Source organism: Lingula anatina, chromosome 7 (assembly GCF_051362555.1).
Source record: "Lingula anatina isolate TDL-2025a chromosome 7, LinAna3.0, whole genome shotgun sequence".
NCBI classification, from domain to species: Eukaryota; Metazoa; Brachiopoda; class Lingulata; order Lingulida; family Lingulidae; genus Lingula; species Lingula anatina.
The window spans coordinates 744,557-765,078 of record NC_141773.1 but is presented as its reverse complement, the minus strand read 5'-3'; the positions used below and the strand labels follow the sequence as shown (position 1 = coordinate 765,078).

At 34.8% G+C, this 20,522-nt stretch overlaps 1 protein-coding gene across 2 annotated transcripts in view; it reads right to left on the bottom strand.

The window, feature by feature from the left end:
• Positions 1-20,522, bottom strand: part of LOC106178862 (dynein axonemal heavy chain 8) — a 72,317-nt gene that overhangs the window by 13,498 nt on the left and 38,297 nt on the right. For both annotated transcript variants that reach the window (XM_087018687.1, XM_087018686.1), the window contains 12 exons: positions 20,296-20,511; positions 19,800-19,937; positions 19,432-19,559; positions 15,268-15,436; positions 11,946-12,101; positions 11,367-11,612; positions 11,113-11,205; positions 10,794-10,898; positions 10,364-10,502; positions 10,032-10,146; positions 9,537-9,727; positions 9,038-9,159 (listed from right to left, as the gene is read on the bottom strand). In XM_087018687.1, the coding sequence (XP_086874813.1) occupies positions 9,038-9,159; positions 9,537-9,727; positions 10,032-10,146; positions 10,364-10,502; positions 10,794-10,898; positions 11,113-11,205; positions 11,367-11,612; positions 11,946-12,101; positions 15,268-15,436; positions 19,432-19,559; positions 19,800-19,937; positions 20,296-20,511 (1,818 nt within the window). The remainder of the gene's footprint in view (positions 1-9,037; positions 9,160-9,536; positions 9,728-10,031; positions 10,147-10,363; positions 10,503-10,793; positions 10,899-11,112; positions 11,206-11,366; positions 11,613-11,945; positions 12,102-15,267; positions 15,437-19,431; positions 19,560-19,799; positions 19,938-20,295; positions 20,512-20,522) is intronic.

Below are 20,522 nucleotides of genomic sequence, written 5' to 3'. Positions count from 1 at the left end.
CACTACATATAATCCATAAGTCAGATGAGGATGTATTGATTTTAATTAAGATGAAGCTGAACTTTTTTTTTTTTTTTTTTTTTTAAATTGAAAGCTTTAAGTGACCAACTAAATGCTTTAAGTAAATACTGAAAACTACTACTAGTAAGTGAATATCAACAAAAAGAAAAAGAAGATTTTCTCCCTGATTAATTACTAGTATAACACTGAGTAAGTTCATTGAAGTAGTGTGGATAGGTCTTTTTGTATGTTTTTTAAAGAGATATCAATAATTACAGAGAAACATGTTACGCATCGGTATGAGAAATATTAGAGGATTAGCAAAGAAACTTACTGATGAAAACTTTGTTGAGATGGTCGAAAATTTTGATATATTCATATGTGTAGAAACTTTTAGCACCCTGAGATCAAAAATGGTCCTACCTAGTGGAACACATGGCCACTTCTACAAAATAAAAACAAAAAAGAAAACAAAAGGACGCCCATCCGGCGGTATAGTCATATATTACAGAAAACAATTTAGTGGTGCTCTTCATGTAATGTCTAGCAAAAGTGAGAATACCTTATGGATAAGGCTACCAGGACAGTGTTTCGGTCTCCAAAAAGACTTATTCGTGTGTGCAGTATATATTAAGCCAAAGAATGGGAGATTTGATGAAGCTACCTTTGACATCCTTGAAGAGGAAATAGCTCAGTATCAATCAGATGGCATGATATGCCTCATGGGTGATTTTAACGCTAGAACTGGTACACTCCCAGATTATATCAAAAATGATAACACACACGGTATCCCAGTGCCTGGTAGCCACCCCACAGATATGCTCACTCCTGCTCGGAACAACTTAGACAGTATCATAAACTCTCAGGGAAGAACCCTTGTAGAATTATGCATTAGCAGCAATTTGAGAATACTGAATGGAAGAGTGTTAGGAAATTCATTAGGGTACTACACATGTTACAATCAAAATGGCTGTAGTGCAGTGGATTATGCAGTTTTGAGTGATAAGTTAGTTGATAGTGTAAAGTATTTCACTGTTCACCCAATTGACTATATCTCAGATCACTGTCTTCTAGATCTCACAATTGCAAGTAAGGGTTTCAAGGAGTCACCAAAAATTATTCCGCTTCAAAAATTCAAAGATCAGTACATCTGGGGCAATGACTCTGCAGATAAATTTCTTAGTGAACTGGAAAGTGAAAAAAACATAGAAGCCATATGTGAATTTCAAACTACCACCTTCCCAACTACTAAAGAGGGAGTAAATAAGGCATGTCAGTCTTTTAATAAAATCCTAGATGGCGCGGCTAGTGCATCACTGCGTACAAAAAGAATGTCAAAGAAAAATAGTAATCCAAGAAAAGGGAATAAAAAACAGCCCTGGTTTGACAATCAATGCATCGAAGTAAAACGGAATGTTAAACACCTTGGGAGACTACTCCACAAAAACCCGAATAATCACTTTATCTCTCACACTTATCATCAAGCTTGCAAAAAGTACAAACAACTTCTGAAAAAGAAAAAACAAGAACATAAAGACAACCTCCTTGAAAAGCTTTTGAACATTGAAGAAAAGAACCCCAAAGAATTTTGGCAAATTATCAAAAAACTTAAAAAAGAAGAGGATCAGAACAACCTTATTGCCCCTGATGTATGGCACAATTACTTCCAACAACTGTGTGGTATCCCGCCTCCAGGTGACAATGATATTGATGATGAATTGAAAAAATATGAAGATTGCCCTGGGAATCCCAAACTAGATGACCCTATAACCATTCTGGAGGTCCAAAAAGCACTCAGAAAGCTAAAAAATGGCAAAGCACCTGGGGCAGATAGCATACGAAATGAAATGCTTAAGACTGGGCGACCATACCTAACTGGTGCGATGACTAAAATTTTTAACCTGGTCTTAAACTCTGGTGAGATCCCTGATGCTTGGAATTTAGGCATAGTCATACCACTCTATAAGTCTGGTGAGTGTCTGGATCCCTCAAATTACAGGGGTCTTTGCATTACAAGCTGTTTGGGTAAGTTATTTAATTCTATTCTGGCAAATAGGCTAACTGACTTGATTGAAAAGGAAGGCAAACTCAGCGAAGAACAGGGTGGGTTCAGACCAAGTTACAGAACAACTGATCACATTTTCACACTTAAATCAATTATTAACAGATATACAAATCAAAATAGGAAGGTCTATGCATGTTTTATTGATTTTAAAAAGGCATTTGATTCGGTATGGCACAAAGGTCTATTACTCAAATTACAGAAACTTGGAATAGGAGGAAAATTTTACAATCTGATTAAACATATGTACAAAAATACTAAATTAGGAATCTCCACAGGCAACAGCTATACCAAACCTTTTTTTGCTAAGATTGGAATCCGCCAAGGGGATAATCTAAGCCCAACACTCTTTAATATATTTATAGACGACATAAAAGAATCCTTCCACACATGCAAAGCCACAGACAAGGTAGATGGCATCAATCACATACTCTATGCCGATGATCTGGTCCTACTGTCAAGAACAAAGGATGGACTGCAAAATCTACTGAACAAATTAGAACAGTACTGTCAAAAGTGGAAGTTACACATTAATACAAAGAAAACAAAAATAATGGTGTTTAGGAAGAAGGGCAAACTTGACCATCAAACAAAATTTTACATAAATGATGAACCCATAGAAGAAGTAAAACAATACCCATATTTGGGAATAGTTTTCTCCAATACTGGCTCATTAAAGGAAGCAATTGAAAATTTAAAGAAAAAGGCCCTAAAAGCCCTGTTTTCCCTTAAAGGAGCACTTGCCTCTCAAAACATCTCCAAACCTCTTTTGTGCATGAACTTATTTGACAAACTCATCAAACCAATTTTGCTTTATGGTAGTGAGGTCTGGTCACAGGAGATACTAAAACAGAAAAACATGTCTCTGAAAAAGATTAATAAAATGCCATTCGAACAGGTACACTTGAAATTTTGCAAATGGATTTTAGGTCTAAGAAAGCAGGCTAGCAATACCATGTCTAGAGCCGAACTCGGCAGGTACCCTATTTTTCCAACTATAGCTAAACTTGTCCAAAGATATAGTCTTAGACTGGAACAACTACCAGATAATAGAATTGTAAAACAGGTGTACAATCTTGAGCAAGACACAAAGGGAAACACATGGACAGAATCCATCCAATCTTTTCACAATTGTTGGGGTTTCTCAGAAGATAACAACCCACCAAAGAAATTACATCAAATAGAAAACCTAGTAGAAAAATTGAACATAAAAATCGAAAAACTCTTTTGGCAGGAATTAAATAGTTCGACCTCAAACAAATTAAGGACATACAAAACAATTAAAAAATCTTATGAATGTGAAAATTACATCAAAATGAGTGTCTCACCCTTAGATATCAAAACACTAGCAAAAATTAGACTAAGTGACCACGACCTAGCAATAGAAAGGGGCCGATACACAAACCCTAAAACTCCACTTGATGAGAGAAAATGTAAAGCTTGCAACTGTGTAGAGGATGAAAAACATTTCCTCACAGAATGCACAAGATACACTGTTGAGAGGCAACGAATGCATGATGAACTACTGAAAATCAGTGTAGTGGGTCTAGATGACAGTGATCAGATATTGTCAATTCTCCTTAATCCACCCTGTCATAAAAGTCTCAAAGTAATAGCAGAATTTGTAAAGACTGCTGTTAAAATACATAGTTCACCTGAAATCTAGTATATCACAGCCACTTATTGTCAATAATGCTGTGAATAGCTTAATTAATTAATATTATAGCATAATTTGCATTAACACATGTATGATTTAACATACTACATATGTAAACATATATAATTGTATACCCATATATATATTATGTAAATATTGTAGTCTAGAGAGCCTGCAAATGTATTCACATCATTTAGTGCTCAATAAACTTATTATTATTATTATTATGTAGCCTATCAATTAGGCAAATTACTTTATAACTGAAATTAGCGAAGTGATACCCAAGGGAAATTTATAGACTGACCCTCTCAAAGGTCTTTCAGGCCCATAAGTCACAACTTAAGAAGAGCACAAAACAATAATGCACAAAATAGGAGACTACCACTTCTGATGCAATAATACATTATGTTTAACTGCACAGTCAACATCAAATTTTAATTTTGCACAACAGGTAACACTGATGAAAGTAAAAGCATAAGGCTTCAGGCCCATCAGAGTTCAAGTTTATACTTAGAAAGTGCCAGAATGAGAAAAATGAAATTTCACACAAAATTGCATTAAATTCAATAATAAATGATAACCCAATTGACCTGGCTTTCTAATTTGAACTGCATGCCAATCCTAAAAATCATACTCTTAAGTTAAATATAATAATAAATAACACAGTTTTCTTTTCATAATGTTTGCAGTAGCAGTGCAAAAAGATTATTGTCAATTTTGATGTAACATTACATAATAAATTATAGAATAATTATCACCAATTTTTGATTATTGACTATAAATAGCATGAACATGTAGAAAATTTGATTACCATCCGGCTTCATGTCCATGGGAGCTCCGAGTCCCACAATGAATATGCCAAAAAGATAATGAATATTTCACTAAAATGTATAACTTCCAGAAAAAGAAGCCCATTAGACTGCTTTTCCAACTTGGGCTGCATTTTAGTCCTGTGTTTCTTTTTTGAAAGTTTGACAATCATAAGTAACACGGTTTTCCCATCATGGTCATCATGGCAGATGTGGATGATTGAATCTGACAAACTGCAATGATATGAGTTTATTTCCATTTTGGACACTTGATTACACAATACATGATAACAAGTTTACCATCATTTTTACATAATCAACTAACAATGTTGTAAAGATGCAGGAAATATCAAACACACACTTTTACGTATCTTATTAGTTCAATAATGAGACTGTTAACATGCCTAAGAATTGAATCTGAGGAAATTTGAAAAAACAGTACAACTTCTAAAATAATGGCCCGATAACACTGATTTTCGAACTCAACCTGCATTTTTGTAAGATTGACCACTCCTGTGAGTATAATGACAATTGGTTAAGCTGTTTTTCTTATATTGTGTTATTAATGTTGCATATATGTTGAAAAAAGTGAAAAAACAGCATAAAAAAATTAAAAGAAAATGTAAAATAAAACATAACAAAAAATACCAATAAAGCTGCTATTCAAACTTTTAATCTAGCTGTACAATTACTAACATGATATGAATAACCCTATTGAGTTTGAGAATAATAAGGCACTGTTATTCATCTTTAGCATTAATGTAAGCGTTACACAAAATTTTTTTTGTAAACTTATTTTCCATATTAAATAACATTTACCTGCATAATAATCATCGATTCCTAATTATGTGACACAGTTAAGAAAACTAAACCGATGGGACTTTACAATGAAATCTCAATGTGTGTTTATGTAATCTCATTTAATACCCACTTGAAAATTAATTAAGCAAATTATTTTATAACCCTGAAATAACTTGAAAATCAATTAAGCAAATTATTTTATAACCCTGAATTAACTGCCTACTATCCATATACATTTATTGCACCAAATAGCACTGTACTGCATTGCTTTCAAAACAGAAAACAATTACGATGGTTTTCCAACACAAGCTGCACTTCACTCTTTTCAGTAAGGTTGATTATCATAAGTAACATGGTTTTCCCTTAATCGCTATCCTGGCAGCAGTGTCCAAAATAGGGTTTTCTTTAACTTTCATGCAATATAACATAATACTTAACAGCATAATGACCATCAAATTTTTTATAAAAAAATAAAAGTATCATGGATATTCAGAAAATGTGATATGGAAAGGTCTCCAAGGACATGGAAGTTAGGGTCACACTTTCAAAATGCCAAAATGTTAACAAGAGATAACTGTACTGAAATGATTTTCTTTCCATTTTCAACACCTTTTTTACATAAAACCATCATCAATTAACTGTCATTTTTAAATGTTCAACTAGGAAAATTGTTGACATAGGAAAAATATCAATAGAACAATTTATAATGTCCAATTAGCTCCATTTGGAGATTCTGAACATAGTGAATGATTGCATCTGACGAACTGCAATGATGAGTTCCTTTCCATTTTTGATACTTTATTACACAATGCAGGATAATAGGTTTACCGTCATTTTTATATGATCAACTAACAATATTGTTAAGAAGCAGAAAATGTTAAAACAACACTTTAACATATCCAATTAGTACCGTTATGAGACTGTTAACATGCTTAAGAATTAAATCTGAAGAAAAACCACTTATATACAAAAAGGCTAATAACTTCATCAAAACTTAACTGATCAAGCTTATTTTCAAACTTGATCTGTATACTGGTCAGATTGATCACTCCTGTGAGTTGCAAGACAAAAGGCTGATTGGTTTTCCTTAAAATGCGTTATCAGTGTTGCATGTATGCTGAATAAAGGGAAAAAAACAGCATTACTTTTGTAAAAATAGTCCAATCATGCCAATTTTCAAACTTGACCTGCGTATTATAAATATTCACCAGTTCTGTAAATTTCAATCCAAGGAAAGGAAAAACATTTTTACACTTATCATGTTATCGGTGTTATAAAAGTGCTGAAAAAATTGAAAAAAAACAAAAACAGGATAACTTCCATAAAAATTGCCCGATCTTGCTGATTTTCAAACTTGACCTGCTTATTAGGTATATTCATTAGTTCTGTAAGTTTCAAGCCAAATGAAAAAACAGTTTTCCACTTATTGTGTTATCAGTGCTGCATATATGCTGAAAAAAGTGAAAAAACAGCATAAATTCCCTAACAATAATCGAATCATGCTGATTTTCGAACTTGACTTGTGTTTTATGAATATTTATCAGTTCTGCAAGTTTCAAGCCAAAAAGTAAATTGGTTTTCCACTTATGGTGTTATCGGTGCTGCATATATGCTGAAAAAAAGTGAAAAAACAGCATAAATTCCCTAAAAATGACCCAATCATGCTGATTTTCGAACTTGACCTGTGTATTATGAATATTAATCAGTTTTGTAAGTTTCAAGCCAAAAGGTAGAATGGTTTTCCACTTATCGTGTTATCGGGGTTGCATATATGCTGAAAAAAGTGAAAAAACAGCATAAATTCCCTAAAAATGACCCGATCATGCTGATTTTCGAACTTGACCTGCGTATTATGAATATTCATCAGTTCTGTAACTTTCAAGCCAAAAGGTAAAATGGTTTTTCACTTATCGTGTTATCGGTGCTGCATATATGCTGAAAAAAGTGAAAAAACAGCATAAATTCCCTAAAAGTGACCCGATCATGCTGATTTTCGAACTTGACCTGCGTATTATGAATATTCATCAGTTTTGTAAGTTTCAAGTCAAAAGGTAAAATGGTTTTCCACTTATCGTGTTATCAGTGCTGCATATATGCTGAAAAAAGTGAAAAAACAGCATAAATTCCCTGAAAGTGACCCGATCATGCTGATTTTCGAACTTGACCTGCGTATTATGAATATTCATCAGTTCTGTAAGTTTCATACCAAAAGAAAAAACAGTTTTCCATTTATCGTGTTATCGGTAAAAGTGCACGGCGACGGCAACGACGGCGACGGCGGCGACGACAGACGCAGATGACGGCTATATGTACAGACACATCTGTGTCTGTACATAAAAATGCCAAAATGTAAACAAGACAGCACTGTTCTGAAATGGGTTTATTTCCATTTTTAACACTTTTTTAACATAAAACAAAATAAACATTTTACTGCCATTTTTATATGACCAACTAAGAAAATTGATGAGATGGGAAAAGTATCAATAGAACAGTGTTAAATGTCCAATTTCCTCCATTCTGAGATTCTGAACATAGTGGATGATTGAATCTGACAAACTGCAATGATATGAGTTTATTTCCATTTTTGACACTTTATTACACAATACATGATAACAAGTTTACAATGTTTTTTTACATAATCAACTAACAATGTTGTAAAGATGCAGGAAATATCAAACAAACACTTTTACGCATCTAATAAGTTCAATAATGAGACTGTTAACATGCCTAATAATTGAATCTGAGGAAATGTGAAAAAACAGTATAACTTCTAAAATAATGGCCCGATTATGCTGATTCTCGAACTCAACCTGCGTTTTAGTAAGATTGACCACTCCTGTGAATATAATGCCAATTGGCCAATCCGTTTTTCTTATATTGTGTTATCAGTGTTGCATTTATATTGAAAAGTGAAAAAACAGCATAAATTCCCTAAAAATGGCCCAATCATGCCGATTTTCGAACTTGACCTGCATATTATGAATATTCATCAGTTCTGTAAGTTTCAAGTCAAAAGGTACAATGGTTTTCCACTTATCGTGTTATCGGTGCTGCATATATGTTGAAAAAAGTGAAAAAACAGCATAAATTCCCTAAGAGTGACCCGGTCATGCTGATTTTCGAACTTGACCTGCGTATTATGAATATTCATCAGTTCTGCAAGTTTCAAATCAAAAGGCAAAATGGTTTTCCACTTATCGTGTTATCGGTAAAAGTGCACGGCGACGGCGACGACGGCGACGACGGCGACAGCGACGACGGCGACGGCGACGACAGACGCAGATGATGGCTATATGTACAGACACATCTGTGTCTGTACATAAAAAGCACAGCCATCTGGCGTGTGTGTGTGTATGTGTGTGCATGCGCACATTTACCATAAATTACTAGTAAGAAGATGTCATTTATGTAAAAAGAACCTCCAGTTCTGCTGCAAAAGGTCCACTCTACATCAAAATTTGGCTTTGATTTTACACAAATTCTCTAATTTGGATCAACTGCTAGATTCGGTGGGTCTACATTTTTTTAGAAAAACAACTCCTTTAAAATAGCTGGCTATACAGGCATGGTTTGTAAATAACATTATTATTTAACAAAAAAAAAAAAAAAAAAAAAAAAACATATGAAAGTTGTTCTGGTTGTTTACTGATAACACATATACTAAACACTCCAGAAGTATCAATAAAGACACACGTAATGCCTCCTTACCTGGTGTAAGATGTCTCTGAACTGGCCCAGTTTGCTGAGCTCTACCAGGTTCAGCCAGGTCATGTCCAGAATCCACTTGCATGGTTTAGGTTGAACTGCATTCAGGTCCAAGGCAGCACCACCTGGGGATGATAGTGACTTTAGTCAAGGTTGGAGAATTTTAAGTCTACTAAGATATTTCTCTTTCAAAGAACTAATTAAATTGTTGTATAAAAGTGACCAATCTCAACAAAAATTAGTAGAATATTAGACAAATAACTATAAAATGTGCCAATTTTTAAAAATCAATAGTTACAACAAATCAGCTGTTATTCTATCTTAAAATAGTATTATGTATCATTTACAGAAAAGGCCACGGACAAAAGCAAGCATATATATTTTTGCAGAAATAAACAGAAGGTTATATACACTAACTTACCAATAGGACAAATACAGTCTAACACAAGCCTTAATTGACACAGTGTCACCCACATTGTACTATGTACAACAGTTAACCAACCTTTGATGAGTATCTGAAACTCCTGGTGAGAGACATTGCCCTTCTGTGTGTCAATCTTGAGACAGAGCAGCAAGGTGAACAGGAACTTGTGGTTCTCATACAGCCCCCGACAGGAGTAGGCAAACACCTCAAACCTCAGGTAGTCGATGATGTTGTTGATACGCTTGGAAGTCACAGGAGACTTGTCTGATCTGAAAGTGGACGGGTAAATTGATCAGTTTGACATGCCCAATATCTTTACAAATGCAGTTTTTCAACATTCCTACTTTGGCATCAATGACAAGTTCCTATATATACTTGAGCTCAGTATATAATGGTTCCATATCAGATCCCATTTCTATTCTATTTTTAATACACTATCTATATGTGCTGTTTGATACCAATATAATAATTAGATCATCAATGTGCACAAGTTACTTGTAAAAAATTGTGGGTATGAAGTAGGACCAATAATAAGCAAAGCACACCATTTAAATGCAAAGAACCATTCTTTACCTTGCCATGGAGTGGTCAAACAAGCCCAGGAACTGTTTGAGGGAAGTCTGATACATGGTGTTCACCATACTCATTTCACAGATCAGGAAATACAGAATACTGCCTTCAGTGGCAACTAGAACACAAAACAACACTTTCATGGTACTATCAATTCCCACAATGACATGTATATTAATTAATGTTACAGAAAAAAATATTGATCCAATATTTTGTTGAACAACAATGGTATTTTAATATTCTTTTCTGTTTAGACTAGTGCATTATGGTAATTCTACACGTCTCTGTCGTTCAGGACTTTTAGAAACTTTTAACAGGCACATAACAGTAATTACCTGGTCTAAACTCCTCTCTTGCGTCATTAATTTTTATTTCAGTTTCAGCAGCAACTGCAAGTTTCTCACTCACTTCAGCTGCAGTTTGCTTGGTTACTGCCAACACAGAGATCAAGGATTCATCATCTACCAGAGAGCCCTGCCAATTGAAAACGTACATTGCATTTTATTGTTATCTTAACCTGGGTTCCAAAGAAAAATGCCAATGAATCTTTCACACAAAAAAGCATTTGAATAGACACTTATCTATAAGAGATAATAATTAGTTATTTTTAAAGGGAACTATTTACTATTCATAAAGCAAGAAAAAAAAATTTTTTTTCAATTAATGAAATCATAAACTACTCCTAAATTAAGATCTATGTAAGGCATAAACTATGTAACAAATGGCTCACAATAAGCCTTCCATACTGCTCCATCTTGTCCATACCTTTGTACTGGTGAGTTTGTACAGGAGATTGTCTTCCAGTTCTTGCATCTTGCGTTTGTTGGATGTGACATCCTCCATCAGTTTAGTGCGCTCTGCTTCAAGTTCCTACAGACAAATATTTTATTGTCAGATATGTCAACACTGTAATGAAATCAACTGCTTAGTGTATACCATTAGTATCTATAGCCTAGTATTACTTCTTATTACTTTAATTAAGTTTAATGGTTCCCAGTGTACATAAAAAATATTGCTACTAGACCAGGTTACCTCATACAAACCACACCTTCTAGTACCTGTATCTGCCATATCAACATCTCACCTGTTTTTCAGTAAGGATTACTCTTCCAAGTAACTGGTCTTCTAATCCTTTCATAGTTACAGTGAAGTCAATTATGGAAGTCCTGGCACTTATCTAAAGGTAAAAAGTTCTGGTAAGTTAGTGTTACTCCCATAATGCCCTTTGTGTAAAATAAATATATATAAAAATGTATGTTACAAGCACAATCTGTGCATGATTCTTGAAACAATCTATCAGGTTAATTTGATTTTGGTGATTATAAAGAGTATACCTACCTCTGGTGTATAGGCTGGGTTGGGTAACTTGGTGGTAATATACAGGTAGAACCCGTCCATGACATCCACCTCCTTGTCACCCACTTTTACTTTATAAGTTCTCCCAGACTTAATAAAGTTCTTCTCCAGAACATTGTCCAGGGCAGGGTCCAGCTCTTCAGATACATCCTCTATCAGCAGTGGTCTGCCCAGAGACAGGGCATCCTCCATGTGGGTGCGGAAATACTTGTGGTTCAATGATGTCAACTAGGAATTCAAGATGATTCAATAGTCAGTCAACGTATACACATAAAAACTAATATTCTGTCAACATGTTTTTTTTAGTTCAGCAGCTTTTTCCTTAAGCAATAAATAGGTGATGGAAATTTAAATATTTGCTGTAATTACTTTTCACCAAGTTAATGATCGCACAAAACTGATGGAAAGAATCTTCAATAAAAATATTTCTCTATAAGCTCATATAAGGTAACTGACACAATTTTTTAACCCACTATTTTAATTTTCTACTTGGCTAGACCACGTGTACCCCCTGTGCTAACTCTGATGGTACAATAATCACAGTATACAAGGAAGACCAACCTGCAGTTCTCTGTCTTTCTCCCTGTTCTTGATCCAGTTCTTGCCCTGTCCCTGAGGGTCAATGAGTAGTGGATATCTTGTTGCCTTGGTGACAATGATACCATTCTGAATAGACAGGTCATCATTGGGAAGGCCTTGAAGGTTCCACTCTCCTATCTAACAAAATAGACATTTTTACATAATGAATCAACAGGTATTGAGCATATACATTAATTTAGGTAGTTCAAATTCAAAGATAAAAATAACTTTCAGTTAATAACATCACAATTTAAAATAAACCAAGTTTCATAAAGTGTCATTCTTTGCTAGTGGTTACAAAATGTTGAATTTGACCAAAAATTTCAAACTTTCTCTGGGAAGCTGTAATTTTGCGATGTGATAGCTACACCATCACAGTTTATCATTTCATAAAAAGGGAAACAGCAGCTGCCCTTTTTAGGGCACACAGGAGAGTTGAACAGCTATACCCACCAAATCCAAGACGCGTTACCCTGGGTAATATATTTTGCACAAACTAATGAAAGTCTAATGGAATGTTTTCAGTTTTAGTTTAAATCATAAGGGGGTGTTGTCTCAATGCTTCAAAACTGGTTTTGAAGAATTTAATCCACATTTCATAATTAATAAAAATGGTGAATATGTGGGTCACGGTAACGTTATTGACGCGGGTACAAAAACTTTTTATAATCATGTAAATAATAACAATATTTTTGCTATTATCCATACACACTTCATTCATGAGGGGCACACCACTTTCACATGCTTTTAAAATGGAATTGACAAACACAGAGGAATAATGCACATATTTTATTTACTGTAACTCTGTCATATGGGACACACACTGAACAAAGTTGATCTAAAGAATGTTCCAGATTGTAGTTTTTTATCAGAAATATTATTTTTTTATTATTATTTTAACACAATAAAGTTCAGTTAAATACAAAATTTAACAAAATGAAGTTCAGTGTAACACAAAGTTCATAATTATAACATTCTTCCTGACATATGTAGACCAATGGTGATATCTGTTCTGTGCTCACTAAGGCATCCACTCTTGGGATTCCGAAAAAAAATCACACAAAGAATCTGTTAACTCTGATAACGAACAATGGATAACCTAAGATCACAAATAGTTTATTGCTTATTCAAACAAAGTACAGTGCATTATGAGTGGCAAACACGCATTACTGAGACACATTTTCTTCACCCATTTTCGGTGCTTCATTGCGTAACGTAAGTGTTGCTAGTAATCCATTATTGCTGTTTTTACAGACGGTTAAATTTTAAACGCACGGAATACAGTGTAGCAGCTTAATTTAAGACAAAACTAAAAAAAAAGTAATTCAATTTCGATGGTTGAGTTTTCGAGAACAAGAGAACATGAATACGTTATCACCGCGTCACCATGTTCAATATGACCTTTAGGGTACGTACGGATAAAATTTAGTCCCAAAATATTACACGTCTCTATACTCCCGTTACCGATAGATACATAAAGGAAAAACGGAAAAAACGTCTTTTTAGATTTAAATACCGATAGATCCGATTTTTTTCTGCTGTCCTATATATTTGCGTTCCTATAGATATGACGTCCTCATAAACCCACGTCCTTTAAATCCGCATACCTATAGATCCACGTATTTTTAGATCCAAATACCGATAGATCCATTACAGGTAGGCCTACACTATTGCTCGAAATGGTTGGTATACTACTCAGTACATAAAATGCACTTCTTTAAAACGGCAGTACGCAGTCAGCAATATATTATTCTACTAGATCGTTTTCACACAATACTCAGTGAAAGAACATAAAAAGAACAAAAGTGTGTTCTATATTTCACAACGCTTAATTACTGTTCTAGCGTCAGAACACTGTTTAAAGCGTTCTCAAAATGCAACATTCGAACACGTAAAAAGTGTTCTGAATTTACATGTAAATGTGTTCTAAACAAAACAAAACAAAAAAGAACATAAAAATGTGTTCTAAATTTCACAACGCAAGTTGATATGGGCCTTTTAGCCGATCACGATGTCAGATAGATGGATCTAGCGGTACCTGGATCTAAAGATACGTGGGTTTATAGGAATCTGTTGGTGGATCTATCGGAACGTAAATTTAACGAGACGTAAATCTATTGAGACGTGTATGTATAGAGACGTATCTATCGGGGCGAATATTTTATTGGGACGTTTATCTATATGGCGGACCCCGACCTTTAGTCCCCCATGTGACACAGACGCAAAACGAAAGTTCAGACGAAGTCACCCTACTTATAGAATGGTAAAAATCAATCGGTACACAAATATGTTGAAACAATTGAAGAAAAATGAAACGAAACTCATTATTTCTCACCTTCATACAAAGAAGATCCCAATAAACAATCCTGTGACGGTTAAATCGAGGGAATTACACCTGTGCCCTGTATCCTATCTCGACAGCGTCATTGCGTGACGTGTTATCAGAATGGGCCACCCGCCAGTTTGAGCTGGTTTTTTTAGTGTGCAAAAGAAGCCATTCGTGTGTAAGACGTCATCAGTTAGTGAGTATGGAAGAAGATCGCTATCGATGTATAATTTTCACGCGGCATTTTAAAGTCGTCTGATAAGAATCGATCTCTGAAGTTTCAGCGTTGCGAACGTTATATTGGGACGCGGTGAAGAAAAATCGACCTTGCTGAGCAATAAATGTGAAATTCTTAAGAAAACTGATATTATCATGGATTTCGTGACACAAACTAACCGACATACTATTTTGGACGATTTAACAGTTTTAATACGGAAAGATAGGATTAGATGAAATTTTCATCGGGGTGGGACACCGCATGTATCGTAAGTTAAGCTAATTTTGTGATCATTTTTCAGTGACTTCAAATAAATTTTTATTTAAATAACCATTTGCACATTCTGTTTATTATATCTTCTTGCAGTAGGTGTATTCCCTGCTTCAATAATTCATTCAAACCCTAAACAAACTGTTCCTAAATAGAGGTAGGGTCGAAATTCCACAAAAAAGGACGCCATTTTGAGGGTAATTTCGATATATTTTCTGCTTTTTCTCTTTTTTTGCTTTTATAACAACATCCTCCTTGCTCATGCAGCTTCTTTGATTTGTTATTGAAACATACACAACGATGTCATGAGAATTTGGTCGGCTATCTAAATTTAAATTACATTCTTGTTATGGTCCCCCCGCAGTGCACCACTAGCAAAGAATGACTGTAAAATGAAAGAAAGTAAACTACAATTTTAAAACAAGACAATATCTTTTTTCTAAGTAAATCAATCATCAAATCATTTCTCTTTGCTAGTCAAGCATCCTTACTGTAGCGTTGTCCACCAACATATCTGTGATGTTGAGGTCAGTGGTAAAAGGAATTCTACGTTTCATCATCTCAGACTGCCAGTTGTTCCTCAGTGTGGTTCTGAACTCTTGGTTGAATGGACCAGCATATGACAGGAACCCAGTGCACAGTAGAACATCACCAACCAATCTGGAATGTTCAATAACGGTTGATAATAAATTTTATTCAGCTAACATAATGATATATATGTAAAATATATATCAGAAATTGAATTCTGTCTGAGTTTTTAAAAGTGATCTCAGTGCAAAACACTAGTAGAAATAATAAAAGCCTTATAAAAAGCCTTAAGGTTGAAATGTGAAAATAAAACAGTTAATAACATAGTGCATTAAATTAGGATTAAAAACTAGAGGATCAGAGAGGCGATACTGCCTCCAAATATTGTACCACCAGCTGGAGAAAACGCATTTGTATAGACCCCCACATACACAAAATAAGGGACACAGCCACCAGTTTTGTGCTTGACAACCTGTAAAAATGCAATCAACAAGAATTTTTAAACTATTGCAAAAAATATATATGGTACAATCAAATTTAAGTTCTTCGTAAGGTAGGTCAAGGGTCAATTTCAAGGTCACAGTAAATTGCCAGTATATGACTTCCTATTCAAGCTCAAGAGTAACTATGGACCTATCTCTGTCAAGTTTGAAGTTAAAAGAGAAAGAAATTAGCAGAGTTCAGTTCATGATAAAAAGTAGGTCAAAGGTCAATTTCAAGGTCACACTTAGATTGCCAGTATAGGACTTCCTATTCAACTTCAATAGTAACTATGGACCTATCTCAGCCAGTTTTGGAGATAAAAGGGAAGCAAAATTTGCAAAATTCAGTTCATGTTGAAAAGTAGGTCAAAGGTCAATTTCAAGGTCACATTTAGATTGCCAGTATATGACTTTCTATTCAAGTTCAATAGTATCTATGGACCTATCTCTGCCAGTTTTGGAGATAAAAGGGAAGCAAAATTTGCAAAGTTCAGTTTATGGATAAAAGTAGGACAAAGGTCAATTTTAATGTCACATTTATAATGCCAGTATATGACTTCCTATTCAAGTTCAATAGTAACTATGGACCTATCTCTGCCAGTTTTGGAGATAAAAGGGAAGCAAAATTTGCAAAGTTCAGTTTATGGATAAAAGTAGGACAAAGGTCAATTTTAATGTCACATTTAGATTGCCAGTATATGACTTCCTATTCAAGTTCAATAGTAACTATGGACCTATCTCTGCCAGTTTTGGAGATAAAAGGGAAGCAAAATTTGCAAAGTTCAGTTTATGGTGAAAAGTAGGTCAAAGGTCAATTTTAAGGTCACATTTAGATTGCCAGTATATGACTTCCTATTCAAGTTCAATAGTAACAACGGACCTATCTCAGCCAGTTTTGGAGATAAAAGGAAAGCAAAATTTGCAAAATTCAGTTCATGGTGTAAAGTAGGTCAAAGGTCAATTTTAAGGTCATATTTAGATTGCCAGTATATGATTTCCTTTTCAAGTTCAATAGTAACTATGGACCTATCTCAGCCAGTTTTGGAGATAAAAGGGAAGAAAAGTTTGCAAAGTTCAGTTCATGGTGAAAGGTAGGTCAAAGGTCAATTTCAAGGTCACATTTAGATTGCCAGTATATGACTTCCTATTCAAGTTCAATAGTAACTATGGACCTATCTCTGCCAGTTTTGGAGATAAAAGGGAAGCAAAATTTGCAAAGTTCAGTTTATGGTGAAAAGTAGGTCAAAGGTCAATTTTAAGGTCACATTTAGATTGCCAGTATATGACTTCCTATTCAAGTTCAATAGTAACTACGGACCTATCTCAGCCAGTTTTGGAGATAAAAGGAAAGCAAAATTTGCAAAATTCAGTTCATGGTGTAAAGTAGGTCAAAGGTCAATTTAAAGGTCACATTTAGATTGCCAGTATATGACTTCCTATTCAACTTCAATAGTAACTACGGACCTATCTCTGCCAGTTTTGGAGATAAAAAGGAAGAAAAATTTGCAAAGTTCAGTTTATGGTGAAAAGTAGGTCAAAGGTCAATTTTAAGGTCACATTTAGATTGCCAGTATATGACTTCCTATTCAAGTTCAATAGTAACTACGGACCTATCTCAGCCAGTTTTGGAGATAAAAGGAAAGCAAAATTTGCAAAATTCAGTTCATGGTGAAAAGTAGGTCAAAGGTCAATTTTAATGTCACATATAGATTGCCAGTATATGACTTCCTATTCAAGTTCAATAGTAACTACGGACCTATCTCAGCCAGTTTTGGAGATAAAAGGGAAGAAAAGTTTGCAAAGTTCAGTTCATGGTGAAAGGTAGGTCAAAGGTCAATTTCAAGGTCACATTTAGATTGCCAGTATATGACTTCCTATTCAAGTTCAATAGTAACTATGGACCTATCTCTGCCAGTTTTGGAGATAAAAGGGAAGCAAAATTTGCAAAGTTCAGTTTATGGTGAAAAGTAGGTCAAAGGTCAATTTTAAGGTCACATTTAGATTGCCAGTATATGACTTCCTATTCAAGTTCAATAGTAACTACGGACCTATCTCAGCCAGTTTTGGAGATAAAAGGAAAGCAAAATTTGCAAAATTCAGTTCATGGTGTAAAGTAGGTCAAAGGTCAATTTTAAGGTCACATTTAGATTGCCAGTATATGACTTCCTATTCAAGTTCAATAGTAACTATGGACCTATCTCTGCCAGTTTTGGAGATAAAAGGGAAGAAAAATTTGCAAAGTTCAGTTCATGGTGAAAAGTAGGTCAAAGGTCAATTTCAAGGTCATAGTAAGATTGCCAGTATATGACTTCCTATTCAACTTCAATAGTAAGTATGGACCTATCTCTGCCAGTTTTGGAGATATAAGGGACTAGATGTTATAATTTTGGAGTTACCATAATGTGCCTTAAATTTCGTACAGAAAAAATTAATTAAAATAAAGAAAATGTCATTTTGGTCAAAATTCTTGAAATAGGAGGTGCTCTGAAGTTTCAGAAGTTCAAATTTGATGAAATAATGTCATTTTTGAACACAAGTTGTCAGCTTTGCCAAGCCTTATGTTTTATTTTTCCAGAGTTCAAAATTTATTATCCATTACCGTACTGCACATTTTGCTTTTACCACCAATATGTACTTTTTGATACAGCGTAACTCGAAAACCGTATGGAATACAAAAAAACCGAGACCACCTCCAGTGTTGGGCTTTACATGCTCTACAAAATGCAAAAAAGAATGGGTCTCTAGCATTAACGGTTCCCGAATTAGAGACAGTTTTCAGTTTCGGTATCTTATGGCCGCTACTCCCGTGAAAATGCACCGATTGACCCCAAATTCATGGAGATGAAAGATGACCTGAAGGGTAACACTTTCCAATAATATTATTGGTTAAGTCTGTGTGGTGTCTGAATAACAGGGCAAAAAAATTTTTTTTCGTAAAATTTTTCATTTTTTTGAAAATTTTGGCCCATTTGACCTTGAAGTAGAGGTCAAAGGTCAAATCCAAGGGTATATTTGAAATCTACACATATGACTTTTGGAAAGCCGTCTATAGAAATTTTTCCCATAACTCCTTCCGTAGGGTAGATAATTAGCATTTAATTTTGCCATTTTTAGACAAGGGTGCATTGCAATGAGTGCCACACCCAGACCCCAATACCGACAAAGCCCAAATTTTACGTGGAACGAGTTGAGATTATAGGTGACCTAAATCCATGAGATGGGTACGGGGGCCCTTACCGTCTAGGAGGAGAAGCGGTAACGGTAGCCGTCCGGCGGAGCCGGCGGAACGATCCGGACGGGACCGAAACCATGTGTACCGCCAGCGCTAACGCTGGTGGTACAATTAGAGCTAAAATGAGAAACAGCTAAATGATAAAAACTTTTTTTAAAAACCTCTTGCTTCCTTTAAAATTGAAGTGTCTTGTGATATGGTAGAAAAGTAAACTTGTTATGATTGATGACAAGGAAAAAGCAACTGAAGTCAGCATACAAAACTGTAAATCTACATTTGATTTTCTTCATAGAATAGAACTATAGAGTAGGCTGCTTTTTAATTTTATCTAAGTTGATAAGAAAAACCAAATGAAGGTGTTAACATCTCACTTCCATCCAAATCAAAGAAATAGTACATCATGATCCCTTTACCTGTCAATCTGAGACTTGAACTCCTTACTCTGGGCCGTCCACCTGACCTTCTCCCCTGCCAAACCATTGATGAGAGCCGACGCAGCATCCATCTTTCTACGACAAGTTTCTGCATCATCCAGCAGTTCCTGAACGTAAATGATTTATTTATTTTAAAGAAAAATTGGATTTTAAATCACACTGAATTTTGTGTTTATCTAGGGTTGAACAGCCTTTCAATGATATCAGAATCATTAAAATATCATTTAATCAAATTTCAAGCAATGGTTTAGGGGGAGAAACTAGACATATAAAGCAGAAGGGAAATTGCACCTCTAACCATAAAACAGATCAACTGAAATCATTATAATTTAGTTTAATTGAATTACCTGCTTTTCTTTCATAGCTGCATCATAGATTGCCTGTACAGCATCCAGTTCTTTCTGCTTTTCATCTAGCTGTGCCTGTGCACTGTTCAACTCCTTGGTGGCTACAGTTAGTTTGGCCTCTTGAACAGCAAGGTTAGCCTGGAATGACAAACAGAATTATAATGTTACCAAAAATGTTTAACTTTATAATTCTGCTACTCTGAGTGAACAGAACCAACTCAAAATTCTGCACAAATAAATAACAATATAAATAATCACTATGAATTTTAACAATCAATTAAAACATTAAAACAAAACAAAAATATTATATGTCTGAATTATTTTATCAATAATAACTGAATTTTACAAGCAATCAACTGGCGACACAAATACAAGTACAGGGAATACAAAAGAGAAAACAACCAAAACAGCAGTTTCAATCTGACACATTACTGTCATTAAAGTTCAACCAAAACTGAAGAGAATTCTGTTCTCCCCTAGGAACAATATGCCATACCTTTAGAGGTAACACCTCCTTGTTGATACCATAGAAGAAAGACATAGCTTTTGTCCAGGAGCAGAGTCCAGCTACATCACCACAGACTTTCTTGGCTGTGTCAAAGTTGTAGTCTTCCATTTCCAGGTAGGGTTGCAGCAGTTCCACAGTCTCTGCATTGATGCTGTCTTTAGGGAAGGTCTGTAAACTTTGGAGGAAGCCACCACCACTCATCAGCTGGATAATAC